Source organism: Penaeus vannamei, chromosome 25 (assembly GCF_042767895.1).
Source record: "Penaeus vannamei isolate JL-2024 chromosome 25, ASM4276789v1, whole genome shotgun sequence".
Lineage (NCBI taxonomy): Eukaryota > Metazoa > Arthropoda > Malacostraca > Decapoda > Penaeidae > Penaeus > Penaeus vannamei.
Genome location: NC_091573.1, coordinates 18,872,464 through 18,888,931, shown reverse-complemented (window position 1 = coordinate 18,888,931; position 16,468 = coordinate 18,872,464). Strand labels below are relative to the sequence as shown.

At 38.3% G+C, this 16,468-nt stretch overlaps 1 protein-coding gene across 1 annotated transcript; it reads left to right on the top strand.

The window, feature by feature from the left end:
• The first annotated feature begins 539 nt into the window (after window positions 1–539).
• On the top strand, window positions 540–7,410 carry LOC138866389 (craniofacial development protein 1-like). The gene is made up of 9 exons (XM_070138921.1): window positions 540–623; window positions 758–818; window positions 1,089–1,219; window positions 1,264–1,339; window positions 2,740–2,850; window positions 4,484–4,580; window positions 4,969–5,069; window positions 5,753–5,912; window positions 7,163–7,410. Exons 1-9 carry the CDS (start codon window positions 540–542, stop codon window positions 7,254–7,256), a joined length of 915 nt encoding a protein of 304 aa, XP_069995022.1. The 3' UTR covers window positions 7,257–7,410.
• Window positions 7,411–16,468: the final 9,058 nt, after the last annotated feature.

The following is a 16,468-nucleotide window of genomic DNA, read 5'->3' as shown; positions in this document are numbered from 1 at the left end:
GAGGGTTTTCCCCCCACAAGCTTCATTTCTGGGCGGGCCCGGCCACCAGAGCGCAGGCGAGACGGGTAGTCCCCTTTCCCAGCCTGCGCTCCAGCAGTCGCCCCCCCCAGCAGGGCCCACAGTCCGCCTCACTTGCTGGGTGGGGGGGGGCTTTTCCCCTCCTCCCAGCCCTCCATTTATATGTTTTACTGCCGATTGGTTTATATCTGGGGGGAGGAGGACTGGCAGGGCCCACCTCCCCCGAGCCTCCCATTAACCCCAGGGGGCTGGGGGGCAGGAGTTGGTACAGGGCCAGGGCGTGTCCACACGCCGGGGGGCCATGGCCCTGAACCTCGGGGGGCCTCCTGCTGCTCCGAGATCCCCCTCAGTTTAGCCGGGAAACCCCGCAAGGTACCCAGTTTCCAGGGGTGGCCACGAGGAGGCACTGCAGGGAGTCTCGATGATGGAGAGGCTATGCACTGGCAGGGGGAGGCTTATGCAGAGCTGCTCCCTTTTTCGCAGGGAGGCTAGCCAGCGGTGGCAGCTGTAAGCGAGAAGGCATGCAGAAGCTCTTAACACTAACTAGACTACCACTCCACCCGCTTCACACCACCCTGCGCATGAAGCACCCCCCCCATACAGTTGTATGGAAAAAACCCAGGGAGATAAATGTGTAGTGAATCTTTCTGGGGAAAATAGATATATCTGGGAGTGTGGTACACCCTTTTAAAAAACACAGAAATTAGTAAATTTATAGTCCCCCTTTGTTACAAGTCAGAGAGTGGGGGAGAATGGGCCTGGCTTTCGGAGAGTTTTAGCTGGAAGGAACTTGCTGAAGAGTACAGGAATTACTTCCTCCCCCTTCATTACAAAAAAAAAAAAAAAGAATGAAAGGAAAAAGTTTATGAGAGGTTACATGTGATTAATTATCCTAGGGTCAGACATTGTATCTCTGATGGAAAGTACTGTCTGACGTTATGGTTTAATATTGATTACTTGTGCAGATATTTAAGGGAAATTTAAATTGTAATAAAGATGATCCATGTTATTGGAGTCCCTACCAGATGTAAAGCTAGAACATATCCCTTTTTTTCTCTTTTATTTTTCAGGTGTTGAGAGTGACGATGAACCGATAAGTGGTGGAGAGGAAGAGGAAGATGATGATTTAGATGAAGATGGGGAAGGAAAATCAGCAGCAAAAGATAAAAAGAAAAAAGGAAGGAAAAAAAAAGGGCAAAAAAAAAGAACCCTCTTTTAGCACATATAGAAGATAAGGAACAGGATACAGAAGAAAAAGAAGCAGAGCAAGATGTAGTAAGCAGTGAGAAGGATAAAAAGAAAGAGGATAATTTATGGGCAGGTATGTATATACTTTTTTTTATATAGAGGGGGGGGACATCACAGAAAAAGGAAATCACAGAACCCCATACTTTTTTAAAACTAACTAGAAACTCAAAATACAGGCCTTGTAGGTAGATGAAACAGCTCAAAGTGTTGCTCCCTTGCAATCTCCTCCTTTTTTATCTACTTTATTGCGCATACATGTTAGCCCCCCATTTCAAATGACCATGCACATTTTAATTAAACAGAGCAGCTGTTTCTTTACTTGGGTGAATCTTAATCTGTAGGCTTTGGGTGCATCACAGCCTACACCTGGACCAAGTGACTTGTACCCCCCGGTCTTTCATGAACACTCGTCCATTGTCAAGACTCCTTGCATCCCTTTGCAATGTGATATCTTTTTCTACATTAGCATTTTTTGCTTTTTGTCATTTTCCACAGTCAGTATTTGCCACTTGATATGCTTTATCAAGATGGTAATAGACTCTTTGCAATGTTGTGATCTCTTTTTCTGCACAAGCTTTCCCCCCCCCCCCCCCCCCCCCCTTTTTTCAAAGTCAGTATTTCTCATTTAATATTCTGTATCAAGATAGTAATAGACTGTTTTCCTTACACAAACTCCTTATCATATATCTAGGTTGTCTACAACTCTGTGCAATAATAATAACTTGTGTAGTGTAATTTTTCTATATTTTGGTAATGTTTAGTTTTCTGTAACACCCTGCACTGCCTTGTCATGGTGGGCAGGAAGGGATTCTGAGCATGGAAATAGTGTCCTCCCAGGACCTGGTGCTCTTCTGGTCATGGCACAAGGATAGTACATTCCACCGTCAGTGGAAATGGTGCAAGAGTCCCCCTTAAATGCCCACTGAGTCGAATCTTCATCTCAGAGCTTTGTTTACTCATGACAAGTCATTCCTGTTGCCTGAGCCCCCTTTGGGTAAATTTTTCATGAAAGCACATTCTCATCAACCTGGCCCTCAGCCAAAATTTTTTTTGGTAGCATAGTGGTGTCACAAGGTCTTCACCCGATTTTTTTCATGACTGTATTGTCATGGAACATTTTAGGGACAATGGGAGTAGCTGTGTAGTGTACTTTTTTTTTCATTCTTTTTTCTTGTATTTTATTTGGGAGGCTTATTTAGGTTTTTATTTTTATTTTTTAGGTAGAGCTATTTCTTTCTGCCTAATTCCTGACAAGATTGTCTATTATTATTAGGAATTTATATGTTTACTTTTCTGGCAAAGATTAAAGATTTACAAAATGGTCTTCATTTGTATTACACAAAGCATGGTGAACCACACACCAAAATATATATATATATATAATATATATATATATATATATATATATATATATATATATATATTTATTTATGGGGATTTTATGAGCCACCAGACGTCTTTTTCTCTTTTCAGATTTCCTTGCCGATGTTGAAGATAAACCAAGCCCTCCACCTAAGCCAAAAGCTTCAAGTTGGGCAGCCTTATTAGGGAAGAAGTCTTCAAGTAGTGCTAATTCTACGTCTGGTAAGCAGAATAGGATGACCATATTTTATTCCCTACAATATATTTCTCTCATTTAGCATATGTAGTTTTTGATCTCTCTTTCTCAAGAGTGTGTAAGATTTGAAGTCTGTTTTATAGGGACTAATATCTCAGTAACTTGGCTGTAATTAGAATATTTGTATTTTTTTGTATATTTAGAAATTAAGATCAAATTTAATTTGTTGATAACATTTTTACATCTATGATTTACCTATGGTTTCCCGATATAAGAATTAAAAAAGGGTCCATTTGTTGTATAAATATAGATTTTGGCATGTTTATAGAATAATATTTATAACCAAGGGTTTTAAAAAGTAATACAATGCTCTAAGTGTAACTTATTTCACACTTTATTTTTACCTATATAGTTCCAAATTTTTAGTTGGATAAATCAAAAACGAAAAAAGTTTTAGTGTAAGTCATGTTCATCAGAAGGAACTGCTCCCGTATTGTGATTTTATTTGTCAATCTGTATTATTTTAATCTTCAGAAAACATGTAGTGATTGTACACAAAAAAACATGAGAAATATTTTGATAGCAAAAATAAACAGTAATAGTACACAAAATAACATAAAAAATACTTTGATAGTCACTAGCATATCCTTAGTTAAAATATTTCTCTAAATGATTTTGTTTATAAGCAATGATTTCATAATCGGATACAATCACTTGATTAAACTGATTTGATTTTGACTGACAATCTTGGTTCCTAACCATGAGTATCTATAACCTTTTTGGGGTATTGTAACCAGAGGCTGAGAACCTTGGACTTAGTGATATTAGCTATACTAAGTAGGTGCACTATGATTCTTTTTTAAATTTTCCCCCATAATATTAGCATGAATCTCACTAGATTAGGTCATTATAATTTGTTGATTGTAATTCATATTTATGTCTAAATTGATTCAGCATGAAAAGATAATCATGATTTTTGGTGTGTTCTTTGCTGTTCTGTTTAAAGGGTATTGATATTTTTGAACCCATATCAGTATTTGATAAAGCTGGTGATTCTGATGAAGTGGCATTTGGACATACCGGGGAAAACCCTTTTTTGGGGTCTGGGGAAGTGAAATAATTGAGAATCTTTGTCTTAATGTATTCCACTGCTAAATTGGCACCAGTTAGCTTGCATCGTACTAAAGGCAAGGCTCAAACTTGCGGATCCCACAAAAAATCACAAACCTAGTGATACAACAAATGTGACAAGAAAAATTTGGTCTTTTTAACAACCTTTATCAGACATATTTAGTCAAGGTTAAAGATTTACTTCATGATCTTTTTATAAATACTCAGAGTTAACTGAAATCACTTCAAAGCATAGAAAATGTTCATTTAAAGTAAATCTTTAATATCTGTAAAAAATAGTGGAGTTTTAAAGAAAGAAAGAAAGAAAGGAAGACAGTGGGAGGGAGGGAGGGAGGGAGAATAGTCATTTCCTCTCTTTTAAGTGGTACTTTGTTGTACTTTACTTAAAGTTACCACATTTGCTCTCTTTACGTCCCTCAGGATAATGGGGGTATAATGTGGAAAAGAAAGAATATTTATCTCTTATGACGTGAATTTTTTTTTTCTTTCTTGCAGCTCATCCTGTTTCAGCTACAGTTAAGAAAGAAGAACCAAAGAAAGAAACCCAAAAAACAAAAAACCAAGATAATAAATCAAGCACTGTAAAAATTACCAAGGTGTTTGAATTTGCTGGAGAAGAAGTAAGGTGAGGACTCAGGGTCGGGTGGGGGGGGGGGGGGTTTCAGCTTTGTTTTCCTTTTCAGGAAATCTCATTTTCAAGCTTGAAATTCATTCTCAGATAAAGTAGAAGTTGCTGGAAGTGCCAGTGTGTTAGAGGTAAGAGCTTTGGGTGAATTGCTTGCTATTAAGATAAAGATTGAAACTTTGACTTCTATTCAAAGGTAAGGTATAGATTCCAGATAATATAAGTATGCTTAATACATATTGTGAATATTAATTGTTTATTTTTTTTTATTTTTAGGATAGATACATGTCCAACTTGCATGTCAAGAAAGACAAGATGAAAATGGTATTCCTATAAACAGAATTTAATCATACAACAAATCAAAACAATGGCCCTCATAATCTTACAGAATAGAAAAAGAAGTAGATGCCAACTCAGCCGAGGCAAAAGCCGCAACTTTAACTCCCGAGAGCAGTACAACACTTGACAAGAAAGCTTCACCAGTTGGAGGTAAGAATTTCTTCTACTTAATAGTTACATATCAAATGTACATCTATAAGTCATTAACCATAGTACATACGTCAAAATCATTAGTTCCCAAAGTGGGCAGTACTACCACCCAGGGAGAGGTGGATAGGGTGTGGGTGGGGGAGGGGTGAAGCATACAGGGAACAACAAGATGGTATTAGAAGTTTATTAATATTTTTTTTCTTCTTGTCTTTTCTTTTCCTCTCTTTTCTTTCTTTCTCTCTTTCTTTTGTTTATCTGAATGACAAAATGTGCACCAAGCACATCAATTCCCCTTACCTATAACTATGGTGAGATTTTGATTTCCCTTCTATTTTGCTGACGCAGCTAAAACTGCCAAATGATTTGATGTACTAAATTAGGTTTTATTTGGGGGGAAAACATCTTTGTATTTAATATTGTATTCAATTTGAAGCATAACAAAATAATCAAATTCTGTACACATTGAGTGCCAGGAATCCACCTGGAAGCCAAGAGGACACAAGCCTGGAAAAGTTTTGGAACCCCTGATCTAGATAAAAAATTAGCATTTAGGTGTGGGTATATCTGTTATTAAAGCGATTGACAGATAAGTGTCTACATACTTACCTATTGTTTCATTATATAATTAGCATGATCAAGATGTCTTTCAAAAGCATTATGAACACATTTACCCGGTCTTGGAGGTGTGAAACGACCTGCAGGATTATCGAACATCATAGGGCTCTTGGATAATAAAAAGCAAAAATTGACAACTTTAGAAAAGACCAAATTAGACTGGAATAGCTTCAAAGCTGAAGAAGGTATTGATGAAGAACTGGAAAGTCACAAAAAGAGTAAGCATGGGTAAGTAGACACAAATTTTGATTTCCTTCACATTACTTTGGCATCTCTTTCCTTTGAACAGTGATTAATAATCTGCAAGTCTTTGTAAGAAAATTGCAAAAGATTTAGGAGTTCTCTTGCAGACACCAGATTTTCAAAGTTTGATATTAGATTACAGTTACTGTGTCTAAAAGGTTCTTAAAGGCGTCTCTCACTGTACTGATAATGACTACCCACCCACATCCACATGTCCACCAGCCATCCACACTCACACTTGCATTCCCACCCACACAGCCACATCCCCACCCATGTATGCAGGTGAGATAATGACTGACTATGTGAGTCAGTGAATAAGCGAGTTAGTGCCTGAAAAAATGAGTGTGAATCACTAAATGGAGAATTAGTTAGTGGGCACATAGAAGATTTTTTGTATGTGTACACTTTTTTTTTGTTTGTTTGTTTGTTTGTTTGTTTTTTTAAGGATATTTTCCGCTCTTCAGAAGAGAGCTTGATATATATAGAGTGGATACATAAATAGGACTTTTACAGATTTTTTCCAAAGGCTTTATTTTTGTTATGCAGTACTACAGATGGTTTGATGTAAAAGAAAAGTGTTTAAAACAATATTGAGATATTTTTCCATGATCAAATTAATCAAACATGAAAATTGTTGAAACCATCCTGGTATAAACTGACATGATGTGGCAGACCGAACGTCATCGCGGCGGAAATTTCATCCGATGTCACTTCAGCTGGGGGCTTCTAGCTGGACATCACCAAAGGTAGAGCCACAGTCCCATAGAGTGACTTTAAAGCATTCAGCCCTACAACACACTTACTATGAATAATCGTATACTTTTTTCGTAAATTTAAAATTTACAAGTTCAGTGTCACTTTTCCCCTTATACATGTAATATATTTTCTATGAAGAGATGCGGGTGCATTTTATGTTGTATAATGTTACATTGTTGACTTGGCAGTGTATTTATTGTATATTGTTTCATGCAGTGCAATAAACAAGAAAGAAATGCAAGGCATCTTATAATCACCAGCCTCTGAGCCTAGGCACTGTAACTGTAATCTAAAATTTATCTGTTTATGATAGTGTATGGTCCAATTCTATTATTTATATAATTTTCTCTATCATCTGATGTTTAGGGGAATGGCAGAAATGCTGCTATGGAAAATGGGCAAGCCCTGTGTTTGAATATGTCCATGCAAACCTGTAGAAAAAAATATGAAACATTGATTAATTGTTTTCTTTTTTTCAGGTATTTAGACAAACAAGCATTTTTAGAAAGAGCTGATATAAGACAGTTTGAAATTGAAAGAGCAATGAGACAAAGTAAAAGATCAAATAGGTGAAATTTCAATGCAGGAGTGAGGCAGGCATTACAGTTGGTACTTGGCCACTGCATAATATCTCAAAGTTTAAGTATTTTATGTGCTAGATATATGAAAAGTATCAGCTTTGTGTACCTTCCAAAGGGAAGACGGGGGATGACTTTCAGACAGTGGTATCATCTCAGTCATGTTTTACATAATTTTATTTGAGCTGAAAAAAGTCTAGTGGAGACCATACTCATATGTTTTCTGTGTTGGTACAAAATTGGTTAAAGGAAGATGCTGTATGGTGGTTCGTGATGTGGGAAGTACATTTTTTTTCTTTCTTTCTTTTCTTACGAAAAAAGCTGGCATTTGCATTAGTAAACTGCATTGTGTATGATCAGAGGAGATAAAGGGGATACATGCAGGGCACAGAGTTTGTAATTGCTAGCAGGTAATATGAAATCAGTCTGATTCGCAGCCAGTAAGTCACTGAGACGTGTAAATTTTCAACAATATAAGCAAAGTGCTAAAGTTTAAAATTTAGATTTGTAATTTTATTGTCTCCTTTTTAAATTGGTGTGTGGGCTAGATAGAGGAGGCCCATGATTTCAGTTTTCTCACCTATGACAAATGTTAAAGGAAACCTTAAAACATTTCATTTCTTCTTATTGTATTGAATATTTACTATCCTAAGAAGTATAACATGTAGCTTATCGCGTAGAAAAAAAAAATGGATTGGTGGTGGGTAATAGAAAAGAAATGGGTTTCCAGTGTCTATATATTTGAAGGTTTGGATAATAGGAAAAAAGTAGTCATTCCAAACCTAATAAGCACAGGGTATATAAAACTAACTTGTTAATAAAATGATGTTTTGAAATCAGTGATTGAATAAAATTTACTCAAGAGCATGCCAAAGAACATCTAAAAGAGGTAACTGATGACAAATCAAAAACTACTTGCCCATTTTAAAATCCAACATTATAGATTCAAGATAGTATGGAAAATAGAAACAATGAATATGATCATTGTATTCTGCATAGTTAGATATATGAATTCTCTAAGAAGAAAAAGAAAAAATAGGAACCTTTGGACTTCAAAGACCAGTTTTGTGTTTGCCCCAGACGCTGAAATTGTCCATCAGTGAACAAAACTTTATGCTTGTAAAATACACTAATTCAGTTCAAGATTAAGAATAGTTTGTCATATTGTATATTTGAAATAATACTTATCAGAGGTATGGAAACATAAAAGAATTATCATCCTGTATTCTACGTATTTGAAACAAAGTGACATTTATTCATATTGTACAATTTTGTAAGCATGAAGGAAGGCAGAATGTACCACTCAGCTGAAAAATGTAATTTCACCATTCCTATTCTCATGGAACAAAAAAGTACATGTATTATTTTTCAATAAAATAAGTTAGAAGTATCTGCAGTATCATTTCAAATTCTATGCATTCCAGCATTTTCACATTTACAGGATATTACATACTGGATCTACGATTATCATATCCATTAAGGGATAAGGAGAAAAATAGCTGATAAGATGCTGAATTAACCCAATGGTGCAGGGAAATGATTGGAGTGCATTTGCAGGTGTGTTCGGGTTATTAGGAAGGTCACCTGCACAAGGTAGAATTAAGTGATGCGATGATGTCTTTCCCACTTGTGTTTAATTCTGGACAATGTGATTAATATTTTTTTCAATAAAATAATCGAAAAAGGACTTTGGCTTCAGAATGAGTGCCATTGGCTGCCATGTGAGATTTCTTTACTCCTTTACTTTATTACGAGCATTAGAATAAACGTTTTTTTTCCTGAAGACTCAAGGTAAGTGGAGATGAGGTAAGTTCATGTAGGCAGTAATGGGTTATACAAGTAATTATGCATTTTTTTTCATCTTGTGCCTTTTAGTAATATTATGCAATTGTTTTATTCTGGTTGACTTTATATTTTGGGTTTATCTGAGATATATCTAGCAGTCATATGTCTAAAAGAGAGTAGGAGCAGGCTATTATGTATTATAGGATGAAGGAAAAGCAAACGATTTGTCTTAAGCCCTAAAAATTTAAAAACCCGGGAAGTGCTACTTTATTATGCTAGCCTGTAATTGCTAAGAGTTGCCATTGATGGAATGCTATTTAGTGCTCTAAAATTTCAAAAACAAATGCTCTATGGGCGTACTGCCATGTGTCCAGGTTCCTGTGCATGTACATCTTGCCATAACCCCTTCAAAAAAATGGTCTCTTAAAATTTTTGTTTTTATGCACGTAGCTTCTAGCTGGTTTGACAAAGATAGATTGATAGACGATAGATAGATATATACATGTATATAGATATATAGCTATATGAATAACCAAATATATAGTGACTTCAAATAAAATGGGAATTAAAAAGTTCAGAATACCTTGAAGCAAATATATATACAGTATATTTTCTAGTGCTGGAAGCAAAATTTAATAGCTTTACAATGCCATAAGATTTATGATAAGACAAATGTTTTTCTTTTGATAAAAAAATGCATATTGCATTAAATGATATATTCCTTTTACATATATTTATATCCATGTTTTTTTATCAATATGAAATATTTGGTATCATAGACACTACTATGGTGCACCCATCTTCGTTACAACAGTAAATGAAAAAAAAAATATTTGAAGGTTTATCACATGGATTGTGTACATCTACTGTAGTTTTCTTTTGGGAATTTTGATTACACATAGATACCTCATCTAATTACCCAACTGATGGAATTATCTGGATTGTTTAATACCATGAACTATTTAAATTTTTGAAACCATTATCATCATTACTGATACTGTTATATTTGGATGTGAATTGTGAGATTATATGAATGCCTTATAAACCTGAGAATCCCTTTCTAAAGCTTTTTTTTTTATCATTTATTGCACACCATGATATTGGCTAGATTTCTTAAACCATGCTGTCAGGATGATATGCAAGTATATGCCATACCCACTGTGGGTGTAGTTTACTAACTGTATTTACATATAGATGGTTCCACAAGGGGGTTAATCAACCAAGGAGTTAATCCCAAATCCAACATCACACGTTTATCCTTTTCCTTGATTTTTGAAAAAAGTATCGTTAATAGCACTTTTATTATAATGATAATAATAGCAGCAATGATACCAAAAACACAAAAAAAAAACAGGTAATCAGACGAGTTCACATAGGTATGCAAATTTCTTTTCACTTGTGGAGCCATCTATGTGTATATGCACTCCAAAAAACCCAATACTACAGAGAGTGAACATTGTCTTAATAATAGGGTTTTCAAGATTATTGAATGGGTTCCTCTTTTTGAGTGTTTTTAAAATTTAAAGTTTTTGTCTTTCTTTGCACAATACCCACCAAACGATTGCTCTTTGTTACCGGGTGGGGGGGGGGGGGGGCTAAGGAGACGGTGACTGATCCCCAGTGTAGGAGATTACCCCTCTGTAGGACCTCAGCCCACGCCTCAACTAATTTTAAAAGGGTTTTTTCGTCTCCCCCTTCCTTTTTTCTTCTCTTCTTCGTCCGCTTTTTATGTCCATTTCCCACTGTTTGAGAGCCGTGCTGAAGGCATGAAAGGCTGGTTTTATGTCTCATGAACGGCCTCCGGGAGTCATAGGAATGGTATTCCTTTGGTTAATCACCCAGCCCTTACCCCTTATGGGGACCCTGAGGGATGGACCGTTTCTTTTCCTCGCTTTTTTCCGCTTTATCTTGGTCAATAATGATGTTAACCCTTATAATGGGCATTAAGGCTTGCCCCTTCACCAAATCGCCCATCAAAATTTTGATTTCATTGTTTTTCCGACCCTCGCCTCTCATTTGACTACAGCTCCGACCACTGACACGTACTCCCTCCATGATTTTTTTGACAACTCTATCCATCCCGAATCAACCATCCAGGTCATTACTCAACCTCCCTCATTACTACTCTTCATTTTTATTTTACTTCTCCCTACAATACTACCTCACCCCAAAAAACCCCGATCTTCCCCCCACCCTCGTTCTTCTACTACTTCCACCTCTGCAAACCTCTTGATTACTCTAATCCAGTAAAGTGGGATCGATTTTTTTTTGATTCCCCCCCCACAGCCCCATACTCTGACTATACCCGTTTCTTCTAACAATGTCTCTAAAAACAAGTAGGCAAAGTCTCCTTTCACAGTCGTTCTGATCGTTCGCTTTTTACCCCTAAATTACTTCACTGGCAAGCCTATTCCTGGCGAACATCACTCCTTTTAATATTTGTACCAGAACTGCTTCCGTCATCCCCAAATGCTTGTCCCCATCCATGACAAAAAACTGATTAGACTGAAAACAACCTACTTGCCAGCCTTGTTGCCTATAATGCAGTAGCAGTACAGTGCTACACGATTCCCCCCCGAGGATAGCGTAAGTTTTGCACCAATATTGCCAAGATTAGCTGCTGTAGACATGACCTCCCCCAAGAAGTTTAAAATGATGGTTACCTATCCTGTATGACCATATCGACTCCTTTCCCCGCTTATGTCAGAAATATTGGCGTTTTGGCCAACCCGATAAATACTGTCGCCCCACAGCCCGCTGCCCTCTATGTGGCCAACCTAGTCATGACTGTTCAAAATGCCCTGCTCAGTCACGTACGTGTGCCAATTGTGGTGACTCCTATAATGAATTTTATAGGAGGTGCTCTGCCTATAAGCTCTAATGTGAGGTAGCAGTTCTCAGATTCAAGCTATGATGCCAGACAGGAAGCATGGCGACGAGTTTTTTTTCTCTCTCTCTCTCTACCTGAAGACATCAGAAAAGTCGTAGACAGGGCCCAAGAAAATGTTCCGCTCCCTCATCCAACCTCTAATCCTTTAATTCCTATTCCCTCTACATTCAAAGTATTTTCCGATATTCATTCCCCCTACCCCTCTTCCTCCCACTCTTTCCCAACACACCCAATCCACTCCTGCTCCATCTGCACCATTCCTTTTTTTGTTCCCCATTATCCTAACCACCCCCATTTGGATACTCACGAGAATCCCTTCTGTCGCAACAGTGCCCTTTAGATCCCTCGCCTCCTGACACTCTTCCTGATACTTCATAAACTTCCCCAGTCCCTTTATTTTATCCCCCGGATTCTCCTGCTACTTCTCCAACAGCCATATCTACCTGTATTACCCAATGACTGTTTTGTAATAGCTCTTTTGCCAGTTTTCCTTAAACAATGTTCCTATTGCTTCCCCCCGTTACAGATATACCCCCATTTTCATCCAATCGCCCTATGCCCTTAACCCTTTCCCTTTTCTAATCGATTTACTTCATTTGCACCCCCTATGTACCCTTTTCCCTCTTAACACACTCTAACCTTTGACATCTAATACACTTTATCCTAAGCGTTAACTTATTTTTTATCCTTTTCGCCACAATACTTTACGTTAGTGTTATAAGGCCTTAGATGACTAACACATTTATATGTTTCTTCCCTTAACCATTCACCTCAATACTTTTCTCATAGTGCTGTATGACCTTTAATGTCTGGTACATTTACTTGTTATGACCATTAACCATTCTGGGGGAATCCGCAAACATCGCCTTTTGAACCAAGACTTGTTTACCATGGGGCTTTGCAAGCATCACCCTATCGCTATATTTTGAGAACGCTGCTAATGACAGATGTTGACTGGGCAGAAAATTTTCAACAAATAAAATCTTGCTTGTCACTGCAGCCATTGCTTTCGCTACGGAGCTTTCTCAATTTTCATAAATAGTGTTTCCTGAAATGCAATATTTTAAAAGTAAGCTACCACTACACATCATTCTGTATTTTTCTTACTCATTTGAGAAATTCAGAAGTGCATTTTGTAGTTAGGGTTTGCACAATCACACATAGTTGCATCTAATAATCTAACCTCCAAATTCTCTATTTTTGTGGTTTGTTCAAGAAATCCATTTTTCTTTTAAAAATGCCACTCCCTTATGAGGAAAACCATGTCGAGGCTTCATTATAAAATTGCAGATAGGAGGCATCAGTCAATCAGTGGAGCAAACACCAACAGATGCACATAGCCACATCCATCCTTCGCTTCCAACCACGAAGGTTCCTCATCGTGAGCCAACAGGCAGGCTCTCGGTCCATCTGTAACTCCTCGGGACAGGTCTGATCAATCTATACAAGCTACAACATCCTTTGTCATCCTATTGGTCTCCTTCACCCATGGTTGACTCGGGGAAAAGGCAACCTAATGGGTAGGGTTAGCCACAGCAGCTAAGTGCTTGTTTAGCCTGAGGTTACGGCCCCGGACATTCAAGTAACGGGTGCTATATTGGTCTAATGGTGTAGCTGTTGGTTGATATGGCCCTGTACCCCATGATCTGACAAAAGGACCTGTTATAAAAGGCAACTCTAAGACAAAGATAGCATCCAGATTTCACTTCCTTAGAGTATAACTGGCAGTATAAGGGACTTGAAGACATGTAGCTTGATCCTTCTGAGCAGGAACCGGCATCTCCATATACTCTTGTTGCCAGGCCAATCCATCTGCTGACTTCCTGGTCTGACAACTCAATGTCATGTACCACAGCACAAAGGGGACTGTAAAGCTCTCGGTATCTACAATGTCCTAACCACAAGCATGTCCCAAACTGAACAGGTTCTAGCAGGCCGCCCAAAGCCTGGACTTCGGTCTTGGTCCAAAACACCTCTAAACCCAAAGGGGCTTCACCTCATTGCTAAATACATCAGGAGCTGCCACCAGAGATTCGAGAGACTCAGATGGAATAGCAACATTGTCAGCAAAGTCTTGACCGGTGACCTTGATATTGCCTAGCACAGTGACTTTGGATAGCAGCTCTATACATTATCCAGTCCATGCAAGTGTTGAAAAGTGTTTGTGGAAGAACACAGCCTTACCTCACCCCTAAATCAACGGGAAAGAGGCTTGGCAGACACCCACCATACTTTAAAGTACTTTCATTACTAGTATTCATATTTTGCTTTTAGTCCAACAATCCTAGTTAAAACCCCCTAAGTCTCAGGATCTCCCAGAGGAATTCGCTATACACTAGGTCATATACCTTCTTGAGGTAAGCTGTTAGCAGCCCTCGACCAAACTCATGACAAAGTTCCACAAAAATTCAGAGCTCTAGGATAGTCTATTCCCAGGAGTAAATCCACTAGTACATCTGGCCTCTGGTGCCTTAGTAGGTGGTCTTGAATGTCTTATAAGAATGAGAGCAAGAACCTAGCCTGGTATTCTGATCTGTGTGATGCCACAGGAGTTGCTGCAGTCCCATTGATCACCCTTCCCCTTTCAGAGAGGTATAAACATGCCCCTCAGCAGGTCAGAATGAATGGTACCAGGCTACCAAATGGTGGTAATTCAACAGGGATACCTGTATCACTATACCATGTCTAGCAACGTGGATTGAGAGAGCTGATACCAGGGGTTAGAAATCCTCAATCTCTTGGACCTTGCAAAGTCCCGGAGGAGGCTATTCTCACTGCTGGAATCAGCTCCTGTGCTATGGGAACCAACCGTTATCTCATAGCCAGCTTGATCACAAGTAGATATCGCGTTAGAGTCTCACAGAACAATGCAGTTTGCAAGTTTGGCATAGAAAACTTCTTTACACTGAGTTTTCAAAAAATTGGAATGAGCGAACAGAGCAATAAGAGACATGAGGCACAAGCATACTTCAGTCTCATTGCCATTACATGCTTATCAACTGAAGCAACCTCTGCTACTAAAGGGGGTTGAGTCAGATGTAGATGGTTATCGCTACCCCTTGAAGATGATGACCATCGACCCGGGCCCGACCAGTAGTAGGTGTAACCACCCACTTTGATGCTGCTGCTGCCAGGTAGTGTTACTTCCATGCAGTAGCCCTTCGCCTAGCATCTCCATTTGTAAGTGGCACTGCCTGTGGTTTGGGTATCACTATGTCATCGACCAGAGAGAGTGACGCTCTAATTATGCTATCACTGATGCATGAATTGGAAAAAACGTAACCCTTAATTAGCTGTAAGGGAGAAAAAACCACAAAATAGAGTTTAGTGGTAGTTAAACTATAGTTGTAGCTGTGTGTATGTTAGAGGTGAAATACTTGTGGACGATCTTAGTGGTTACTTTAACTCGAGGTAAGGCCCAAAAATACCAAGTCGCCTTCTGAAACTGCCACCTCAGCATTCATACAACCAAACAACAAAGCCTCTGTCTAAGTGACCTGGGATCCCTAGGTCTAACCTTCGTGTAGGCAGTTCAGTTTGGAGCTTCATTGAGTGACGGAACTCTTTAGAAGAAAACGGCGTGATTAACCGTAAAAACTATTAGAACTGATCAGAGATTAACTGTAGTATCAGTACGAAATTAGCTGTAGATTCCCGTTCGTCTTTCCCCGAAGTTAGTGGGCAATGAACTATAGTCCCAAAATTTTTAAGTACTATTATGAAATAAATTTGTAAGTTATTTTTGCACACAGTGTTTAATATTATCTCCAAAGTGATATTGAATCTATCTGATATAACCTTGGATGAAATTACGAGAGTAAGGTACTAACGAAAATTGTTGTTGGGGTTTACTTGAGGCCTAACAACTATGAGGAGGACTGGCATGGCCTACCTCCCTAAGCATGTTTTGACGGGGAGTTATGTGTGGTAAGAGGGTAGAAAAACGGGGGGGGAAACATGGTGCAGTTAAGCCCTTTGATCATTTAAGGATTTTCTAAGTATATTGGAGAAAAATTATGACCCTTTTATATTGATTAATAAACTATGGTTTCAGGAAGAGAAATGTACAGTAAAATTTATTCACATATAGCTTCACTAGGCATTTTGTTATCGACTCTTATTATTTAAAAATGGTAGGTAGGTAGGTAAGCAGGCAATTGGTTTGAAAACCTATAAGACTGGGAAGGGCAATAACTGAATATTTCTTTTTGTTGCACCATTACCCACAGAACTCTATAGCATATGTCTGCCCGCTTAAAAACCTCCAGTTTCATCTCCCTGCAACCTAGGATATGGATAAATATTGTAAGAACATAACATATTCCTGATACACACTATAAGAAAGTGAATAGCTCTGGGCTCTAAGGCATGGGAAGCATGACGTGCATAGATTACAGTACAAATCTAACGACACGAGAGTTCTTGAGCATCTGGCAACTCAATGAACGCTAATTTAGAGAACATGGTGTAACAGTGGCTAGGAAACGCGTATACAACACGTCTTGTGTATATTTCACAACATGGTGCAATAG

Coding starts and splice junctions, on each gene's coding strand:
- LOC138866389 (XM_070138921.1), top strand. CDS start 540: ATGCAGAAGCTCTTAACACTAACTAGACTACCACTCCACCCGCTTCAC. Junction 819..1,088: donor TGGAAGGAACTTGCTGAAGA/GTACAGGAATTA, acceptor TTTATTTTTCAG/GTGTTGAGAGTGACGATGAA. Junction 1,220..1,263: donor GGAAAAAAAAAGGGCAAAAA/AAAAGAACCCTC, acceptor AAGGAACAGGAT/ACAGAAGAAAAAGAAGCAGA.